The sequence below is a fragment of the Pimephales promelas genome, chromosome 7 (assembly GCF_988280905.1).
Source record: "Pimephales promelas chromosome 7, fPimPro1.hap1.1, whole genome shotgun sequence".
Taxonomy (NCBI): Eukaryota; Metazoa; Chordata; class Actinopteri; order Cypriniformes; family Leuciscidae; genus Pimephales; species Pimephales promelas.
The window spans coordinates 32,166,721-32,189,335 of NC_142775.1; the positions used below are offsets into that span (position 1 = coordinate 32,166,721).

A 22,615-nucleotide genomic window follows, 5' to 3' on the forward strand; every position below is an offset into this window, starting at 1 on the left:
CAGCTGAAAACTCATCTCTTCCGTGAGCACTTAGCCTCATTAGCCAAATATATATATATTTTCCTTTAATCCTCTCTTGTGCTTACACTCTAAAAAATGCTGGGTTGTTTTAACCCAATTTTGGGTCAAATATGGACAAACCCGAAATATTGGGTTAAAAATGTAATGTAAAAATTTAACCCAACGGCTGGGTTAGTCCATATTTGACCCAAAGTTGGGTTAAAACAACCCAGCATTTTCATGCTACTCTGAGCAATGCTTGAACTTTGTATTTTGAGCACTCCTTACATTGTTTTTGCCTCTTCATGACTCGCTTGCTTTAGTCTTCAGTTGTAAGTCGCTTTGGATAAAAGCACCTGCTAAATGACTAAATATAAATGTAAATTATTCTCTCTAAAAAATGCTGGGTTGTTTTAACCCAATTTTGGGTAAAATATGGACATACCCAGCCATTGGGTTAAAAAAATGTAATTTAAAAATGTAACCCAATGGCTGGGTTTGTCCATGTTTTACCCAAAATTGGGTTAAATCAACCCAGCATTTTTAGAGTGTTGATTATAATTTTGCTTATACAATTATTTCTCACTATTTCTGACAAATGAACCACATTCATATCCAGTGAAGAACAGTATAGCTGCATGGAGTTCCGATAATCTGCATATGAGGAATTATCGAAACCAATTTGGCTTGTGATCTGAGCAAGTGGTTAACTTTACCAATATTTGTTCACTAAAATGTTAACAAAAAGTTAATATTAACTATTTATGTGGATTAGTTCAAGAACACTTTTTTAGTGTTTTTCTTTCAGGCGGACTGTTATTTTGTGTGGATATATTAATATATTCATTATTCATTCATGTATATATATATAAATAACATGTATGGATCCCCACAATACAAATATATGTTTTTAATTTAAAAAATTGAACTATTGTGTCGCAACAAATATATTGTGGCACTGATCGCAGTGGGTTGAATTTTGGTGAAGTTCATGTAGCAAATTTTCTTGAACTGGACAATCCTTGCATGTTGAATGAGGTTATGAAAAACAGCACAGTCAGTTAATTATTGTGCAGATGTTGTGCATAGTTCAGACAGATGCAGTCACACAGGATGTGGTTAGCCATGCCCCCCTTCAATCACACATGGATATTAGCCATTGTCAGATCAAATGTGTTGGTGTGGTGAGATGTCAGATGAACTGCTACAGATTAGAAAAGCAAACGCATTTTGCAATCTGCAATGTAATCAGAAATGAAAATGTTCTGCTGACATATTACAAAACCTCCATTATCAACATCTTCCCCAGCCAAACAGCCAACTGTTCTTAATAGTTCTTTAATTAAATATCTGGTGACTGTATACATTCGCTTTAAAAAGAGCTTTAACCACACAACTTGACCCTGTGAGCTCCGTGCTTACTAAAAGAAAATCCACCTTTAAACAATTCCACTTATTATTAGTGGGGTTATTATTAGTTTGGAAAGAACAGTCATCCTCTGAAAACATTTGAGAATGAGCTGGCAGCAGCTGCTGAGGAAGTTCAGCTGGAAATCTGTTGAAAGTAAATTAAATATGAGACTAATATATGTGCTTTAGGTTTTCTCAGACCTGAATGAACAACTGTGGTCTTCTATGTCTCCACAGTGGTTTTAGGTTTTAGATGGCCACTCAAGATATGATGTACAGTATATTACAGTATACAATATAAATGTTTGAGCTGCATTAGTACATTTAAACTTTAGTTGTAGACAACTTGTACTTTGGAGACATACATTAATACAGGCCTTCTGAATGCCATATTGTCACGGTTCTTGGATTCAGTGACTACTTCTCTGTCCTGTGTGTGTGTGATTACTTGTTGGTGTGTCTGCTGATTGTCTAATCACTTTAGCGCCAGCTGCTGCCTCTAGCTCCGCTATGTAATGTCTGTGATTTCCATCCCTTGTTGTCAGATCATTGTTTTTTTGTGATCTAGTCAGATCCCAGACTGATCTCATGAAGTAGCGTGTGTGTGACACGCCAATTCGTATTTCCATTTTTGGCATGCTATCAAGACGCATAATCGCCTTTCAGCGTGTTTATGAACGCCATTGACTTAACGTTATATAAATATGTGACTTACCTCAACCCCGTCCCTAAACCTAACCGTCACTGGGGTTAATGGCATTTATGACTGTTCCCTTACCATCCTAGGTTAAAAAAAGATATGACTTACCTCAACCCCATCCCTAAACTTAACCGTCACTGGGGTTAATGGCATTTATGACTGGAGATTTGACTGCGTGTACAGACACGCGGAATGACGCGGACGTTAATGGCGTAGACATATACGCATACACGCGGATAGCTCAAAATGCGTAGAGATGACACGCCACCTGACTCAAAAGTGGTCATGATGTCATGTTGCAGATGCTATTTGTGTCCATGGGTTCTTCGTGTTTCCTGTTGGAGTTTCTGTTCTTGGATCCTGTTCGTTCGCGAGGAGCACCATGGCGTCCCTGCGCCACTCTGTACCACGGACCAACCATTCTTCGGATTTGAACTCTGTCTCTCACTCATTAAATTATTTCAATAAACCTGTTCACTCGCTATTAAATCTGAACCTGACAGAACAATCTGACTGTAGATGGATTCAGCGAGAGAAGAGAGTCTTCAGGAATTTCTGTCTCACAGTAATTTACCAATCGATCGTCAAGAAGAACAGAAGGCAGCCAGCCATGAGTCATGCAGTACAGGTCTTGGTGGCGCAGGTGTCCGAACTCACCAATCAACTTCGCCAACTAACGGTTCCAACTACCTACCACTGATCGTCAGCATGAATTGAGCATACCCACACCAAAGTGTTACATGGGTGAGCCCAACTATTCCAGAGCATTTTTAACTAAATGTCCTCCGTCCTTTTCTCTCCAGTCACAGACATTTTCCACTGATGAGTGTCTAAGGTGATGTTCGTTATAACTCTGTTATCAGGGCTTGCGGCTCACTGGGGAACGGCTGTGTGGTCTTATCAACACCCTTGCTGCTCCTCGCTCCATGCACTCTCTGAGAAAATGAGGCAGGTCGTCGAACATGCAAAACTATCTCTGATTACTCCATCGAGTTCCGGATATTGGCGGCCGAGTGCAAATGGAATGAGGAGGCACAGTGGGACATGTTCCTGCATGGGCTGGCTGACCGCATTTAAAAGGATATCTTTGTTTTGTTTGTACTGTGGAGGAGTTGGACATTTCCTGGTGGATTGTCCGGTAAAATACCAAGCCCGACAGTTGCACTAAGGTTACTGTCGGGCGGATTAACCATGGAGAAACCCTATTTGATTACTTTCCTCCAAGTAAGATGGCGATGGGCAACCGGAGATCATCACTGCCAGGCTCTACTGGATTCAGGAGCTGAAAGTAATTTCATGGACTTCACCCTGGCACAAAACCTTCGCATTCCTATAACTCCATTCACTCATCCGATATCCTTCAGTGCACTTAACAGACAAGAACTCCCTGCCATCACTTACACCACCGGTCCTATAACCTTCATCAAGTGTGGAAATCACACCGAAGAACTATCATTTCTACTCACTTAGTCTCCATCAGCATCCATAGTTCTGGGCCAACCCTGGTTGCTTCGGCACAATGCCCGAATTGACTGGGGCCATGGTTCCATCTCAACCTGGAGTTGTCAAAGTTATGCTTCCTGTCTTGTGTCAGCTTGTTCGTCTGTGTCTAGTTCTTTGTTGCAGGATGAACCAGTGAACTGTCTAACGTGCCTGAGGAGTATCTCGACCTCAAGGAAGTGTTCAGTAAGTCCCGCGCTGCTTCTCTTTCTCCGCATCGTCCCAATGACTCTGCTACAGATCTATTGCCAGGTACGTCACCTGAGGGCAAGTTGTACTCCCTTTCTGCTCCAGGAGTATCTCAACCTGAAGGAAGTGTTCAGTAAGTCCCGTGCTGCTTCTCTTCCTCTGCATCGTCCCTATGACTGTGCAACAGATCTACTGCCAGGTACGTCTAAGGGCAAGTTGTACTCCCTTTCTACTCCTGTTTCAAGATAAAACCTGACACATATATCAGTTGTAGAAACTCTCATTTGCACAGTCTTAGGAATCTTCCCAGAAATTACCTGTACTAAAGTGGGCCAGAGGAAACTATATTGCTCAGTTGTTTTAATAGTACATATTTACTTAAGTATCAACTTAGTTTTGTAATGAATAGTAAATTGACATAGGTACTAAAATTAGCAGCTCAGAACATTTGGTCCAGGAAGAATTTGATGAGAAATGCTTAAAGGCCTACTGAAGTGCCTTGGAACACGCAGCTTTGTATGATGTGTTGACGTATTTTTCACTGAAACAGGAAGCTAAGGTTGGGGCGCATCGGATGGCTCCTCACCGTTGACAAATAGCCTATAGCGATTAGTTTATCTCACAGACTGCAAGTCGTACTTGACAGCACCCTGGAAGCGAATCCGAGTGCAGGAGATACGTTGGATTCAATAGTAGAAGTGTGAAAAAATTCTAGCCATTTCATTCTTAACCAATCTACTGTTGGAAAACGGAATAAAACTCAAGCGTTTGGGCAACCGAACACACATCTCCAACCCATATTGCTCCATGAAAACTCGCTTTTGTCAGGTGGTATTTATAACATAGGGGCGGGGTGCTTTTGATTCTAGAGAGCGTTTGATTAAGAAAGAAGATGCGATGAGAAGCTGAAGTCCGCAGTGATGTCATAAAAATCCGTGACCCATTTTAGCGGAAGTGAGAGACTGTAAGTTTTGAATGCTTTATCTCTTAAATGCGAATTTTGTCATTGTTTTGAAATATACAAGCTTATTCATAACCTCAAGGCTAACATATTCATACTAAAAGCTTCAATTTGATTTCAGGGGCCTATTAAGCTTATATTGAAATATATGACTTTTAAAACATAACTTTTATTATGTTTAATATAAAGAGTTTTTATCATGTCTCTCTCTCTCTCTCTCTCTAAACACACACCAACACAAACATATATTTAATGTGTGCAATGTGTTAAAGTTAAGAGCACAAGCCACAAACAAACAATCCACTGTTACTGCAAAGACTGTCACTTACGGCAAATCAGATCATCTGTGACAAAATGCAGTGTAGGAGCTTGAGATACTTTCGGTTGTGTGAACGTGTGATCGTGTATCTCACGACCTCTCTTAACTCTATCTTGAGAACAGACAAAGAGTTCTCAGTTCTCTGCCAGCAAAGGATGGAAGCAGTTGCAGGCTAGGCAAACCCAACCACATGCTGTAAAAAAAAAAGAAAAGAAAACCAGCCACAGGTTTACTGTTCTCACACCAGTGAATCTTATGAAATTGGATCATATTTATCATTGACACACATAGCAGCATTTTAGCAGGCTTAAAGGGATACTACATTTTTTTGGAAATAGGCTCATGAAAATGAAAATAACTGAAGGATATCAGTTTATATTGATTTATATTCTTTTGGTTTCTCTACCAATACATTTAAAAGTTACAAATGCAGTGAAAATACAGGTATCGATTATACGGTATCGGTATCGGCAAGTACCAAAAATGAAAGTATTGTATCGGACTCTTTCCGGAAAAAGTGACATTGGTGCATCCCTAGTATGAATGTTCGTCCTGCTAGCGTAGTCCCTGCTTGCTTGAACTGACACTTCGACTCTGAGTGGCAATGTACCAGCAGTGTGAGAAGTGCCGGTAGACTATGCAACTAGGTAAGCTAAAGATTAAACTATGAAGTGCTGGTACTGCATAGTGTGTGTGTGTGTGTGTGTGTGTTGGCAAATTTAGTATGATTCAGACAGTATGATATATGATTCACAAGCAGAAAATTTAACAATCCCATTGACAAAAATACTAAATCAAGATACCATGGAAAGGCAGGCAGGGTCAACCAAATCCAAAAGCATAAACCAATGCAAAAAGTCCACTCAAAAAGAGCAATCAAAATAGTTAGTTCAGAATTTTAGAGAATGTCAAGACTTTACTAAACAAAATGATACACAAAGTGTTTATAGGCTACAAAAGTAAAAGAAAGCCATTTTTAGATAGTAGAATTAGCAAAATATTGATTCACTGTGTTTTTGGCAGTCTCTGTTGACAAGCATCAGGCATTGCAAGCTCTGTTTTTTAGACTGATGTATCATGGGGTTAGAATTGTTTCAGGTCGATGAGGAAGTCAGAGGCGTCCCATAGCTAGATTAAGAGTAGGAGGATATAAAAGACAGTTGATCTCTAAATCTTGTTTGTGGGTTCTACATCTATACAAAGACAAGCATGGCCAGTAAATGGGTTCATAAGTGTTTTAAATCATTTAGAAATAACATTAACAATTGTATTATCTTCGCAGATTGTATTAAAGGACTCTCGTCCTGTAACACTGTCACAGAGTAGTTGTTCTTGTATATCCTTTCAACAAGGTGTTCAGCCAAGCTCTGTCCACGCACATTGCAAACCTCCCTAATATTATATTTAAATATATAATACTATATATAATAGGCCTACTTAAATTATAAATAAAAGTTTTGCCGCTAGTAAACACCTCTTCGCTATAGAACGCTCTATGCGGAAGTAAAGATGCTGGCTGAGATTCTACCAGAAATACGTCAGCAGTGTTCTGCATAGAGTCTGTTAAGTAAATATGGTCAATTTTGATTTCTTACTTAAGAGGTGGACCCTGCACCCCAGTATGTTTTCTCAGTCCCAAGGCCTTCTATGTGTGACGTGCGTCTAAATGTAAAAAAATAAATAAAATAAAATATTAAAACATCTGCTCTAACCTTAATATTCATATCAATTTGGAGAAATTGTAACTTTTGTTGGGTACATTTTGGTAAAAATTCTTAGACATTACTGTTTTGGATTGATGACTGGATGAATGATGATGGAAGATTCTCCTCTTTGATGACTATTTCGAGGGTTTAGGATTTTTTTTTTCTTTTAGGCTACAAACTAGTAATAAGGTTGGAGTAGTACTATTGTTTAATATTTTAAGGCAATAAGATCAAGATATTTACTGGGGCATGATCAAAAGGCACCGAATACCATTCATTAAAGCACAGTGAGATTTTCTGTTTACCTTTCTGTATCTCTGCAAGTGCATATAGCCTAGTAGTTGTTGGCCTCCAATAGTCTATGTCTAAACCACTTGTCTATATAAAGCTTCTATATACATCTACGAATGAATAAAGATGAGTTCGCATTCATCAGACCGGGAAAAAATAACATTTTACATTACAGTTCTGACATGCGGATGTTGGGTTTGTATTGACTGCCCTCTAGGGGTGGTGTAGCGGCAGTGCCATGAACGGATGTTTACGATCTCCATGGTGACCATTAACTGTTACCTGTCTTACAAATAAAACACATAGCTAACGTTAACTTACCAGTTATAAGCAAACATGAGCGTCTCGGTCACACGCACATTTCAGAAGAAAAATGAGGGCAGAAGGGTTTTCAGACAACAGAGGACATATGATTATTTGTACGGTGAGTTACAGTTCAAATCATTATTTGACTTTTACCATATAAATGTATTTTGGAATAAATGATATTAGGCTATGAAAAGGAGCATATATTGCGCCGTTTATCATAGAAAATGTTAAATTGTGGGTGATGGTTCTGTTTTTAGATCCATTATATACAGTGTCAGCTGATGTGGATCACGCCAGAGAAAACCTCCGTGCTCAGGCTTCACTGGGTCGAGTGGTAAGGATTGTGAAGCCTTGCACTGCAGTCATGTTCGATTTTGTGCTTGAGTAGAAAACACTGGAGACCGGAGACTAATTTCATAATTATTTCTGTTTTTTAAATAAAGTTCTTTCGAATGTTCTGATATTGTGAACTAAAACATACTCAAATGCTAATTATTTTGAAACTTGAAATATATCTTGTATTTAAAACTATCTTACATTTGTAATGAAACGGCAATTCATTCAGTAGGTTACATTTAAAATATAAATTATTGAAAAACACCATATAGTTAAACTATGTGTGTGTATATACAGTAGCCTATATACAGTGTATATATATATATATATATATATATATATATATATATACACACACACACTGTAGGCTACTGTATATATATATGTGTGTGTGTGTGTGTGTGTGTGTGTGTTTGTGATTTTAAGTACACTGCAAGTGCATATTCAATAGAATTAAGCACAATTCTTTTTTAGAAGGGTTTTTCTTATGAAACTTTAGGACGCAATTCACAGCTATATAATTTGTTGTAGGATGAATAGGCCTATAGAACAGGATAAATTGTTGTATTTAAATACTCACTCTGGTTGAAAGAGAGAAAAACACTGTTAGGTTGTCAAAAGGGTAAAATGCTGCGAGTCTGAACTGCTAAATTGCTTTAGGTTATTGAAATAAACAATGGAAAACCCTGCTGACACTTAAGTGGTTTTGGTTTATTAAAGGTCTCTCTGGAACACTTGAGTCTGGAAAATCGCAGCATTATGTGGTCATATAATTAAATATAATGGCCATGACACAGGCTGCATTTGTCCTTGGAAGACAATTTCTACAATGTGCTAGTTTTGTCTCTTTTTTCTCACACACTCAAATCAATATTCCAGGTTCATTTATGTACTTATTTGAAATACTTTTTTATTCATGTCTTGTATTAATCATTCAGGATAAAGTATAGCCAGTCATTATTGCATTATGAATTATCTATCTTGTGTAGGGAAGTCTGGCCACAAATTCCTATACGACTCTTTGTCTCTGGTCTCTTTTTCTCATGCTCTGTGTAAAATCCTCTGTATTCTCAGGATTGTAAGCATTGATTAGGGAACACCTTAAACTTGATGTGATATTAATGGCACACATGAATGCAAAGAGATAACAAGATAAACTCTAGTTCCAGTGAGTCATTGACAATGAGTGATATAATTCAGTTATTTAGAAAATCTGAAATAAACATTTATTTCTGCTTCATTCTAAATAGGGGAGAGTGGGGCGCAACCAAACGCTTTTTGACTTTCTATGTTTGTGTAAATCTAGTGTTCAGAGTTCAGACGGAGTATTTCTTTTGAATTTCAAATGAATTTCAGACGTCTGGCACAAATGTTGTCTTGTTTCATTAATACAGTGTATGCTTTTACACTTTACTTTTCCGTAATGTATATTATTTATGCCAAAAGTTTGAGAATTAACTTGAGAAATTCACTTTTACTAAACAAATCTTCACTGATATCTTCCAAAAAGTTCTGAATTTTGACACATTTTTTTTCTCTATATAGTTTTGATATGGCATCAAATACATTAAGTTTTGTGTGAAAGTTAAGTTTTACATTAAGTTAGGCTGTGACAGCCTATTTCATTCTAAGAGTCAGAGAAACAGTGCAACATGGTCATAAAACACTCTATTATGTCTGGTCTTGTGCAAAAAATATATATTATATGACCTATGAATATGATATGTCCTTTTAAGAGTACAAACAATTGTGCTTTGTTTCTATTAGCGGAAGGTCCCAGAGTTTAACTGCATGTTTAGTAACCTTGCACACCACCCCCGTTACACCTTACGCCTGGAATCCACTGACCCCGTGCCTGCGTTCATTGACCGGCGTTGGCGGGGCTTCGCTGAGCAGAGGAGGCAGGCCCTGCAGCGACTGACAGGGTAACACATACCTGAACACCATATCAAGACAATAGTAGCCTACTTTACAAATATAATAGATCGGTGAAGCACACAAAATCAGTGAATACATTTTGATTGAAGAAAACAGCCTGGTTTTATTACCAGCCTTTTTGCATTATGACATTTTGCATTTTTAAGCACATTTCCCTCACAAATTCTCCACTAAATGATTTGGCTGTTTGTTTGTTTTTGTTTGTTTATGTATTTATTTGAGATACAGTATTGCAGTATTGATTCAGTATTGCTGTAAAAAGTGATGATGAGACCTGGTTGAGTGCTTAAAACTCACTGTTATGGTCAAAGGCATGACATTTCCAAAACACACTCAAAACGGTTGACCAAACACAACACACTGGTCCAGCTGAACAAACTAAAAAGAGTGTTACTGACAGACTGGGAAGAGAGGTGCTGCAGCAATAAAAAATATATGAAAATGAATGTTTTTGTTTTTCAAAATAAGCCATGAACAAAATATTCTAGAAGAACCAAAAACAAAATCAAGACTGATTTACCGGTTCACTGAATCAGTGAACTGTAATTGCATTTGAATTAATCTTTATAGTTTTGTGTCTGTGTAAGGGTCATGTCTGGGGTTGATATCCATAGACTGAACCCTGCTGATGTGACAGGAGTGGACCGCTGGAAGTTTTTTAAACGGTAAGACACACACATATGCAGAAAAATGAGTGTGGGTGACACCGGCTAAACATTTTGATTTAGCTAGAATTATTTAATCAGTTAAAAAAAATACTAAAATCCTGTTTTCTTCTCCCTTTTTCTCCCATTGTCTTTCTCTCAGTCCTCTCATTCCTTTTGCCCAACAGATTCCTTCTGATGTTGTATTTGCTTTACCAAAGTAAGTCATGAGGTGCTTGTCACTTCAGTCTTGATCTGTCAGTAGAGTTATTGTAGTCTATGATCTATCAAATACTTGACTTTATCTTCTATGAATCTGTCTAATTTTCTCACAGATCTGACCTCCTTTCTGATCCTAATGGAGATAAACAGCCGCCCACTCCGTTCCACCGGAGCGTGGGAGTTCAGACAGACTATCGGGAGAGTGAGACACAGACAGACCCCTACTCTCCAGACTATGTGGTTCGCCCCGGGACAGCCTCCCCTGAGCTGCTCACACTGGCCACACTCACATGGGGTAAACCACATAAATATTATACAGTTGTGTTTATTTTATACTGCCTCTCACTAGCTCCTGTTCAGGTTGACAATGAGATGTTGACTTACAGAATTTCCGTTCACACCAAAAACTATAACTATTACTTTAACCATAACTATAACTATAAAGTTTTTAAAATCATTCTAATTCTATAAGAATAGGGAAGTCCACACCACAACTATAATGATAACAACGCAGAATAACAATGTCATTGGAATCACTTTCAGAACATTTTTCCACGTGATGAATGATAAAATTATTAATCAGAATCCAACCAAGTTTAAAGAGCTTGAGCTTCTAATTCTAATTCTAATTTTGCTTTTTAAAGGAATTTGACAGTTTTTACAGTTTTTTTTTAATTCACATTCTCTAACCTTTTATTTAAAATAACTTTTTCCCAGCACTAGGGCGGGACAACCTGTTAATCACATGACATCACAGCAACAGTAAAACACAACCATCCACTGATCCAATCAATTCCCAATAAAGACAATTATCGTTCGAGAAGCCGAAGTAATATAATATACTGAGGGTTAACAACTATCACAATTTCCGTTACTACTTTAAAGCAGCAGACAACAAAGCTGCAGTGCAAGCTTTTAATGAACAGAACATTAGTGTCCATTGGCATGTTTTCTAATATTGTTACAGTATATTTATATTTATACGGTGTGGATGGCCTTATCAATGGTTGTTTTCCAGGCTGTGGGCTGCCTGCAGGGCTGGCAGAAGTGGAGATGATCGAGAGGGCAAGAATGAAGAGAGCATGGGAGGCAACTCTGCCCCCACTGGACGACCTCTCTCAGATTGACAAAAGAAGAAGGATGATGGAGGAGATGGAGAGGAAAGAGTGGGCCTTCAGAGAAGAGGAGATTGAGAAGTGAGCACTACCTGAAGTTACAGTTTGTTAAAAAAAAAAAAGAAAAGAAAATGCCATCATCTTTTAATCACAGTGTAAATGCGATTTTGTTTTCAAAAATATCCTAGCCACTCTCTTCCATATAATAACAGTGCATAGGGACTGGGTTTGTCATTGTACAAAATAGTACCATATAAGTTTCATAAAAAGCAAGATCCATATAAGTACCATATTGAATTTTGTTGTATGGACAAAAATCCCTGAAACATTTTTCAAAACATCTCCTTTTGTATTATGGTCTGTATCTGTACTTCTGCGATGCACAAACACATACACACTGACTTTTGTTTTACTTGTGTTTTATTAGGCTGCAGGAGGCACGACTGACCCTGCTGGTGCAGCTCTTGCGTCAGAGGGAGGAGAAGCAAGAGGAGGTCAAGATGGAGCGACTGGACATGAGCTTTTCCAAGCTCCAGCAAGAGAAGGAGGCGCGGCTTAAGAAGATACACAAAGACTACACCATTTGTGAGGCCACAGTTAGATAAATCATCATCATTATATGTAGTACTTAAAAACATTTTACATCAGTCCTCGTGAAATCTGAATGGAAGTTTTGTTGCTTTTAGACCATGCGTGTTTGCTTTGAGACTATACGCTATTTATATATTACAGGGATGTGATTTTTCAAATATTGAATGCATGTATTTTATAATGTAAATATATGGTCTGGTGTGCTGTGTGTTTTGAGTGAGTGTGGCATTATGCTGTTCATTTATACGCAAGCAGCTCATGATCCAGTGTTTTCAGTCTCAGGCGTGCATTGAAAAATGCAATTCCCAAATTTGTGGCGAGAATCTTTTGTAAATATAACAACAATAACAAAAGTTTTCCTCCCAAATATAAGCTCTCAAATATAAGTGAACGTTTCAAAGCAAAGAAGACAGCTATAGATAATTTTATTGTAATTTGACTGTTGTTCTGTAAAATTAAATTATTATTAGTAGTATGAATGTGCAATAGTATTATTGCATTAGCAATATACACTGCCCGGCCAAAAAAATTTAAATAGGATTTAAATAGGTAAATACTAAAGAGTTTATGACTGGATCATTATTGCAGTTATATTATTAGCACGTTTCTAGCACGTTATATGTTCAGCAATAGTTCTTCTAACCCGAATTGATGAAGTATATAGCTTTTAATTTCTTAAACAAATGTAGAAAGACACATCATGTCCATATTCCAGGATGACAATGTCAAGATTCATCGGGCTCAAACTGTGAAAGAATGATTGGGAGGGGGCATCAAGAGTCATTTTCACACATGAATTGGCACCTTTGAGTCCAGACCTTAAATTGTCTCTTAACTCTTGCATTGTAAGTATAGATTTTGACCAAAAATTGATGCACCTCTTAACACTGCTTGACGTGGGCCGGTATGCACCTGTACCTGTACTGCAGAGACCATTTCATAATTTCGACTGAAGAGACCATTTTGCGAAAATATATAAACATACAAAAAAATAAACCTCAAGACCATGTGGACTCAGAGGTGTCGATTCATGTGTGAAAATGACTCTTCATGCTCTCTTCCAACCATTCTCTCACAGTTTGAGCCTGATGAATCTTGACATTGTCATCCTGCAATATGGCCATGATGTGTCTTCCTACATGGATGTTTAAGAAATTAAAAGCTACACACTCCATCAATTGGAATGTGTATATACAAACATATAGCATGAAACAATAATCACTGCAATAATGATCCAATCGTAGACTCTGTGTATTTGCCTATTTAGTATATATATACATATGTATATATATGTGTGTGTGTGTGTGTGTGTGTGTGGCAGTGTATTTAAAAATGTAATATTCTAATACTAATATTTAATTTAAAAATCTAATAAAATAATTTAAAATCTAATATTCTATGAATAATAATAATAACATTATTATTAACAAAATAATTATTGTTGTTGTATTCATTTTGAATGGGGATAACTGTTTTAATTTTTATTCTGTTGATAATTATTTTGTTATTATTATTATTATCGCTTATTGAAAATTAAATAAAGCATAGCATGTATTGAGAGCTGACAAGACATTTGTGGGTTTAAATACCCTGATTTATATAATATACATTTGAAAACTTGACCTAACGTCTCCTGTTTCTCACAGCAATGCGGAAGCTTCTGGCAAAGCGCAAGAATGTGGAGGGAAAGCTGGAGAGACGTGATATTATAAAGGATTATTCAGATTATGGGTCTCAGACATACGCTCCTCTGTCTCAGATTTCCAACCGCAACGTGGTGAAGAGTTCCTTTCTCAGCACGTATCAAGGTCTGCTTCTGCTCGCATGACTATTCAGGACACACTCAATTAATTTAAAATGTTCTTCTTCCAAATCAAATCATGTGTCCTATTGATGAAAGATGTGCTACGACTTTTCTAAGCAATTACAATGATTTATAAGCTAACAGTGTTCACCTGGTGGATGAAAAATATGTGACTTGATGGGTTAGATCTTGTCACACACAGCACACTGTCTTTTTCCCCCCAAAAAATTATCGTTTTCATCTCGTTTAAAACAAGTGTTAAAGGCCTGCAGTATCATCTCTGTGTTTCTTAGGTCTGTTAGAACTGGAGGCAGGTCTTTCTCCATCTGTCATCGAGCCTCACATTAAAGTCCCAAAACCTAAAGTGACTAAAGGCTTCATCACACGCTCAGCCCGCAGAGATCTAGAGCTCATGAAGACTCATCAGGTAATGCTGGGTGCTTTTCACACTATACTGTGGGAGGAGAAAATTAAGTGGCAGATATCACCCTGAGCTCTCCTTTCCCACTAGGCTCTGAAAGAGAAAAAGGTCTGCAGGGTGGAAAAGAAACCTCTGCGGTTCCTCTCTAAGAAGGAAAAACCTGCTCCACGACCCCAGACCCCTGCGGTGGATGAGCCCCCTGAGGTACAGCCCACGCTCATGCAGCTCTTCCTTCTGACGTGCAATTTGCAAGTCAAAACATGTCTGAATACGGGCGGTTTGGGTAGCTTTAGGTATAAGCACACCTATGTGATTTTTCACCTACATTTCCAAAGAAATAATCATAAAACACTCGTTTTCACGATAATGTCAAATTAAAAGTTTTACTCTAGTGAATTTTATGATGTTTTAATAATCTATAGACTACTTATTTAGATTTGTTGACTAGGCTAACATACTAAAGTACTTGATTAGAATGTTAACTGTAGTAATTTGTATTAAATTGACATTTTTATGGCCAGGGGCCAGTTGCATAAACACAGGCATTGTGTTAAGAGAAGTTAGTTAGGGGTAATCTGTCTTACTTTTGGGTATCAATTTAGACCAATCTAAGATTTTATGGACCTGACTTAAAAAAGGCATGAACAGTAAAGAAAAAATATTGATTGTCTTGTAAGATTAGTCTCAGCAGTTTATGCAAGCGGTCTGGTTTCACAGACAGGGCTTAGATTGAACCAGGATTATGCCTTAGTTCAATTTTGGACAGTTATTGAGCTTTTATAAACAGACACTGAAGACTGGAGTAATAATGCTGAAACTTAAGATTTACTATCACAGCCATAAATGACATTTTGATATATTAAATAGAAATCAACTAATTTAAAATGTAATCATATTTCATAATATTGCAGTTTTTACTGTATTATTTAATAAATAAATAATAAATGCAGCATTGGTGAGCATAAGAGACTTCTTTCAAAATCATTAAAAAAAATCTTACTGGACCCATACTTTTGAACTGTAGTGTATCTGGGACTTTGACTCTCTTTGTATCATTTATTATGTTATTCTGTGTGTATGTTTAATTTATAATCCTGAGATATCAATATCTAAAACAGGGAGATGAGGAAAAGGAACTGGCTATCATCTTTCTGCAGAAAGTGCTCAGAGGAAGATCCACCCAGAATCAGGTATGGCTCAGTGGGGGAGCATGTTTTTTTTAACAGATGTCTTGTGTAGTTGTTGATGTGAATGGATAATGACGTCTGTTGCGTGTCAGATGTTCGAAGAAAAAATGAAACGATTGGAACTGATCCAAGAACTGCGTACCACCCACGCACTGCAGAAGGAGGAACAGGACAAGAAGGAGGCGGAAAAACAGGTCACACTCGCCTTGCAGAAACAGAGAGACATCCAGTCTGACAGAGTAAGACCCGAGATATAACTGCTTCAGATGTGACAAGAAGCACCTACTGTGCCATAAGAACTTTGACAGTTAAAACTACATATATATCTCAGTACAATCAAAATATGACTCTTGAGACATTCACAACATTACATCTCCTTTAACACATACCACTGATCTTTTCAGACTTTTATGGCTTCTCAAGAGTCATGTCATGAAGTGTGTCGTGTCGAGGCACAACCCACGTAAAGTTGATAATTCCGCGAATAACTACAATTGCAGATTTCTAACAGAGATGGCGACAAAGAGGGAAAACTACAGACTGCAGCTTTAAATTATATACTGTATAAATTTTAAACAGTGTAATCTCAGGACAAAAAAAATATTTTTAAAAATAAGTTTGAGCCTTTACGTCAAGTCAAGTCAAGTCACATTTATTTATATAGCGCTTTTCACAATACAGATTGTATCAAAGCAGCTTCACAGTGATAACATGAAAGTAGTACAACACGTAATTTGTTTCACGGTCTAACAAAAACAATCACTGTGGACAAAACGATGCAAGAATTGAATATAATAAGCTATAGTAACTCAATTATGAAACTGATTAGATTTTTCTTATTCCTTCTCCCAACACTGTCTTTCTCTCAGGTGTCTCAGATTGAGTCCTGTCTAGATGGCCTGTCTGGGGGAGTGATTGTGGACATGCTGGACTTTTTGTCTAAGGAGTTGGTCCGGCTGCAGGAGGAAAGACGAATCCACGCCTTTACGCTATTGGCTGAGAGAGATCGGCGTATTCGTGAGGCTGAGGAGAGTGGAAGGCGGCAGATAGAGGAGAGGAGACGCAGAGAGGAGGATGAGATATTTAAACAGGTCACTAGAACATCAGTGTTAGTGGACGATAAATGTGCTCTGATTTCTACCCCGACAAAATCCTTTGAACATACACTACTGTTCAAAGTATGGGTTGGGGTTTTTGAAATAAATTAATACTTTTTATGCAGCAAGGACACAACGTGTCAGTAAAAAATATTACAAAATCTTCTTTTTCAAGCAGGCTAAATGCTGTTCTTTTGAACTTTCCATTCGTCAAATATACCTTAAAAAGAAATCTGTCATCGTTGGCACCAAAAAAAATATCAAGCAGCACAACTGTTTTCAACATCGATAATAATAGGAAATTATTAGGCAACAAGTCAACATATTAGAACAATTTCTTAAGTATCATGTGACACTGAAGATGGAGTTGGTTCTGAAATGGTGCTGAAAATTCAGCTTTGCATCATTGGAATAAAATAGTTTGTCAAGAAAAACCTTCAATCTTCAGTCAGAAAAAAAGATAGATAGACCACATAAAATATCTAAAATAATATATATATATAATTTTTATTTTTATTTATATATATATATATATATATATATATATAAACAACGTTTAAACAACTATAAAAATCAGAAATAGACTTTCACTGTTAGCTCCTGCTTGTGTGATGAGCGATGACACTGTGCTGTTCATGCACGGCTTTTCAAAATGTCACAAAGCACAATAGTCACATAATTAAATACAAGTGATGATTTATGGATAGATCGATAGAAATATATCAATACACATTCTAGCATGAATTAGCAAACTGCTAACATGTTTTAGCATTGCAAGCATGTTTCATGAACACATTGCTACCATGTTTTACCATTTGTTGCCAGCATGATTTAACATAATGCAAGCATGTTTTAACATGTTGCTAGCATGATTTAGCATTATTGTTAGCTTTTTCTAACTTGATTTAACACATTGCTAGCATGCGAATGTTAGCGTGTTTCTAACATCAATTAGCACATTGTTAGCATGTTTTAAAAATGTTTCAAGATGTTGCTAGCATGTTTCATGAATTAAGGAACTTCTAACATGTTGTTATCTTTGATCAAATAAATGGAGCCTTTATGAGAGACTGATCAACCTCAAACTTTTGAAAGGTAGTGTGTGTTTGTGTATTTGTGTGTATTTTTTTTCACAGAGTTCTCCACTATTGTCAAAATGGAATCATATTTCACCCATTTTTAATGTGTGTCTTAGTCATATTGTGCACATTTTCATCTTGCACTGCAAGCGGCAGCGATCAGATATCACTTGTCTATCTGTATATCTTTTGGTATCAGGTGGTCAAGGTGCACCAGGACACAGTAGACATATACCTGGAGGATGTCATCCTGGGCTCCATTAACCAGACAGCTGATGCTTTGGCCAGAGAGGAGATACACCGTCAGGCTGAGGAGCTGAACAACATCACCTATGCCATGGAGGAGACGTACGTTTCTCTCGAATGCTGTGACATCCAATTTAACCTGTTTGAAAATCTCACAACTAAATTGCTTATTGATGACAAAGTACCACAAACTCTTATAATTATGCTGGTCTTTTCAGAACGGTAAAAATCTTTCAAACTGTCAAAACAGAACACTTCACTGCACAGAAGAAAAGGGATAAAATAAATAAATGCACCTTTAGATTTCAGTATTGAAATTCTGACATTCAAGTCTGTAAGACATGTTTGTCACTGACACTTGCATACGTCAAAGGTTTTATTAGATTCAAGATCATTGCTGAGCTGCCAAGGATGAATCACTTGAGAATAGACCCAAACATTTTGTTCTATTTTACGATCTCTCCATTTATACTGTCTTTAAGTGTTTAGTTAAGACAGAAGCTATAAGATATTGATAAAATAATGCATACACTAGGGTATACAAATGACTCACTTCTGCTGGTCCCGGAAATAAAATATACAACGCCATGCTTAGATTTGTCAGCAGGGTGACTTCCACCCATTGTGTTCAGCCTGTACAAAAACTTTCTTATCCTTCAAGGCAAAATTCAGAGAAACACAGTTACAGCCCAAGAACTACAAGCATAGCGTCAGTTCTGGCAGGTCACGTTAGTCAAGCTGGCACCAGCTGACTCTCAGCTGATCCAAGTCTACCTACTGTATAGAAATACGACGCCTATCACTGTATACATATGCTCCTTTAGTATTATCAGCAGCTGTCGCGTTTCTCAGGAGCTAATTAACCTCCTCCATCCCCAGCTCCTCTCGCCCAATCAGCATTTGGCATTCAGATTCCCCTTGAATCAGAATAAATTCTCAAATTATGTTGTACTTTAAAATCTTGAATTAATGATATCTGCAATACATTCATGTTGATTGCTGCTCTTATCCATGCTAGTCACAGGGATATCTCGCCCAGAACGGAACCATACCGCCAATCCGTTGTCAATCTTATTTGACGATAGTGGTCCTGATAGTCCTGATATTGGATAGAAATGAAATATGTATGAAAAACATCTCTGTCAACATATTTCTTCCCTCAATAAATAATAAATGATGGATGTCAGATGTGACAGCACAGCTGATCACTAGAATCAGATACTGTGATACAAATAAACTAATAAACATTGAATAACCAAGTTACCGAGATCATTGTTGTGTTTCCTTCGGTGAGATTGCCAGCATTGATTGTTTTAAAGAATTTTCTTTGTCACAAACCAAATGAATTAGCTCTAATCGGCCTGTGTTGTGTCATTCTTGGTCTGTGTATACGTGCAGGAGGAGTAGGCAGCAGTCAGAAGAGATTGTGGCAGAACTCGTATACAGATTCCTCATTCCTGAGGTCCAGAAGATTGATGTCAGAGAAAGAGGTGAGTTATTCAATCAGGCAGGTAATCAGTAAAATACCAAACTATTACAGGCCAAGCCAAATTAGTCCTCAATGTTATTATCTTCTCCCCCTCGTGCCATTTAAAGAAAGCATTAAAAGGATTTTAGGAACAGAATGTACCAAAAGGCAACTCATGCTATTTTTCAAGCTTATTACGGGGAATTTAATGGGGTGTAAAAATAAATCTTTTGTGTTGCTCTTGAGTTTAAGTCTGTAAAGTACTTCAGCTTGAAGTCGAGTGACATGAGGATGTGTATGTATACTCTGGAACATTGTCCTTTTTGTTATTGCTGAGATATAAATGTGGCATAAAAGCTGGAAGTCATGGCCAATGAGGTTACAGACCACAAACGTAGAGAACAAAGGCATGAACTCAAAGTAGTTCTACACAGCATTTCAGTTTATTGGCATTAACTCCATGAATGTCTTAAAGAGATTTGAAAAGCCTCATACAGATCTTTTTCATGCATAAATTGTCACCTGACCAGTATTTGTTAAGCTTGACTTTTTAGTGTCCTGTGAACTTGACATGTTATCAGTGTTGTGTCATGTGGCCTGTGTTAAATACTTAATCAACTATCCTTGCAATTTCCCATGGTTAGTTTTTAATTTGCCACTTCTATTTACATACCGTTTGCTTCTGTGAAGAATAGACCCTGTTCATACAAATTCATTGACCTCATGACTTTATACAGAGAACAAAAAAAAAGATTTTGTATTACTGTTTCCTGCACACATAACTGCACACATAACACATAATTAATATTTGTTGGCATAAAGGGATAGCTCACCAAAAATGAACTTTCTCTAATTATTTTACTGTCATGCCCTTCAATCCCATATGAAAAGCAGAAGAATGTTATATAATGCTTTTCATGCTGTAAAAGTGGGTTGTGACCTCTATAAACAACAAAAAAAGCTACACAAATTATCAGAAAGGAACGTGAAAGTGTTCTAATTAATTGTGGAAGGAAAAAAAATTGTTAAATGGTGCTGTTATAATGCAACACAGAAGTGGCACACCCACTCTATTATGAGCCTGACTTTTACTTGAAACCAAATTACAGAAATATTTCAAGATTTTATAACTTAACATACTGATCTAACAGTGGTATGGGTTTAGAACTCATTGGACATCAAGTGGCAACCCAACACAGTACAAAAAAAGGGTTTTTTTGTACAAAAGTACATATAATATAAAAGTAAGTGTAATATTAATTATGAAATATCTGTTTAAATAATTATTTCCTATATAACTCACAAAAAATACTTTGTGGTATAAACCGTGCTTTCGTTACAAGTGAACCCACACAGATAATTTACTAATATTTTCATATTTTCTTTAACCTTTGTTCATGGTTTGAGGAAAAGGGAATGTTACACAACCTTTCCATGTTGGCATCGGTCTAATTTGGCAGCTCTTACCAAGTCACAGATGATTTTGTGCCAAATCACCATGCCTGTTATATGTAGTACTAATATAATATAATATTATACTAATTTCTGTTACATATCCTTACAATATTTTAGCCGAATATAAATTATTAATGTTAACTAGATGTTTACCTGTCTTGCCACTCTATCAGAACACACATAAGAGCCAATCTCTGGTTGCGGCCCACTAGTTGAAAGCCACTTTAAAAATGCATACCTTGTTCATTTTCCTTTAGTTCGCCAGAGCCAGAGAAGGCATCTGCAAGCAGCTCGTTCAATCATCAGTAGCAGTCTAGGATCTTCTGCGGTCTCCCAGACCCCATCGCCCTCAGACAGAGCCTCTTCGGCAGTCCTGAATGACATACTCAGCCAAGTAGAGGAGGCTGTTCCCAGAACCATGACCTCTAGAGACCCTGGACCAGCAGAAAACAATCTGACCAGTGATCCAACAGCAGACACTCACAACGGGAATGGAAAACATGCAGACTAAGTCCAAGGGCATGCACTACAAACCATTAAAACAGTCCTACATGTAAATGTTTGCATTTGTCATATTTTGAGCATAGAGTCCAAATGCACAAGTTAATAGTTACACATTAAAACCAGCATTTAATTGGCTCAGTAAATGGCTTTACATTAATAATGGAACACATCACAATATGTAGACTACTCTGTACTCTGTAGTACAGCATAGACTTTTAGATGTTCATTGTCATCTTGATGGAAAAAAAAAAGATTCAGGTAGATAAAGACCTACAGAATGTGCGTTACGCACTGATAGACTGGTTGGCTTTTTTTTACCCCTGACCATTATGTCCATTAGATCCTGTCTAAGAAATTGCCTGTCTCTCTTGAAATGATAGACAGTATGATTAGGGAGATTAATTAGACCTTTTATACCCTGTTTCTAGCCCAGCAGAGGATCTATAGAGCTTATGTTCCTTATAGAAGTCATAAACAGCTTAATTACCAGTTACTAAATACAAACTTAAACTCATTTGCATTTACATGATAAAAGCTCATATTCCTACAATCTTGACTCCTGTTTGAATTCTAGATCATCCTCATATTATCCCTATTCCGTAAAAGAAATATCTGTATTTTCAATGTACTAAAATAGCTAGAATCCAGTTATTTCTGTGTGTTTAGGAGTGTTGCGTGAGGTCGAACATACCCCCACGCAGATTTCACTCATGTAGAAGTTAGTTAAATTAATTAGAGGTAATACTTTATTGTCCTTGAAAGGAAAATTTGTTGTGGACTGCATGTTGCTGCATAGACCATCCATCTTTTTAATTAACAAGTGAGGTTGAATAGTGATAAGCAGAGTTAAAAATCAATAAAAAGTAAACTTGGATTAGCTCTGTGTTTCTAAATGTTTCAGAATCAAGTGTATGATGCTGTTGATAGCATCCTCCGTTCCCCTCCCTTGCCTATAGGCAAAATGTAGAGGATCTAAATTGTTAGCAATGCTTTTAACATACTGTAACACGATGTCCCAAAATGTATGCAAAATTACATATTTAAAAGTTTTATTCCTTGAAAAAAATCTTCATGTCTTAAAATGGCTTGAATGTAACTCTACACTCTTGCCTCATTTAGTATA

General features: G+C 37.1%; 1 protein-coding gene across 2 annotated transcripts; it reads left to right on the plus strand.

The window, feature by feature from the left end:
* The first annotated feature begins 7,314 nt into the window (after positions 1 to 7,314).
* On the plus strand, positions 7,315 to 21,546 carry cfap91 (cilia and flagella associated protein 91). 2 transcript variants are annotated; one of them, XM_039683134.2, is made up of 17 exons: positions 7,315 to 7,500; positions 7,643 to 7,719; positions 9,489 to 9,646; positions 10,247 to 10,324; positions 10,467 to 10,523; positions 10,639 to 10,820; positions 11,544 to 11,721; positions 12,068 to 12,225; positions 13,878 to 14,039; positions 14,329 to 14,462; positions 14,547 to 14,660; positions 15,575 to 15,646; positions 15,736 to 15,882; positions 16,513 to 16,734; positions 18,019 to 18,167; positions 19,464 to 19,555; positions 21,246 to 21,546. In XM_039683134.2, exons 1-17 carry the CDS (start codon positions 7,413 to 7,415, stop codon positions 21,497 to 21,499), a joined length of 2,322 nt encoding a protein of 773 aa, XP_039539068.2. In that variant the 5' UTR covers positions 7,315 to 7,412; the 3' UTR covers positions 21,500 to 21,546. The 2 variants fall into 2 exon arrangements, with proteins under 2 accessions (XP_039539068.2, XP_039539069.2); XM_039683135.2 differs by having other exon boundaries at positions 19,467 to 19,555.
* Positions 21,547 to 22,615: the final 1,069 nt, after the last annotated feature.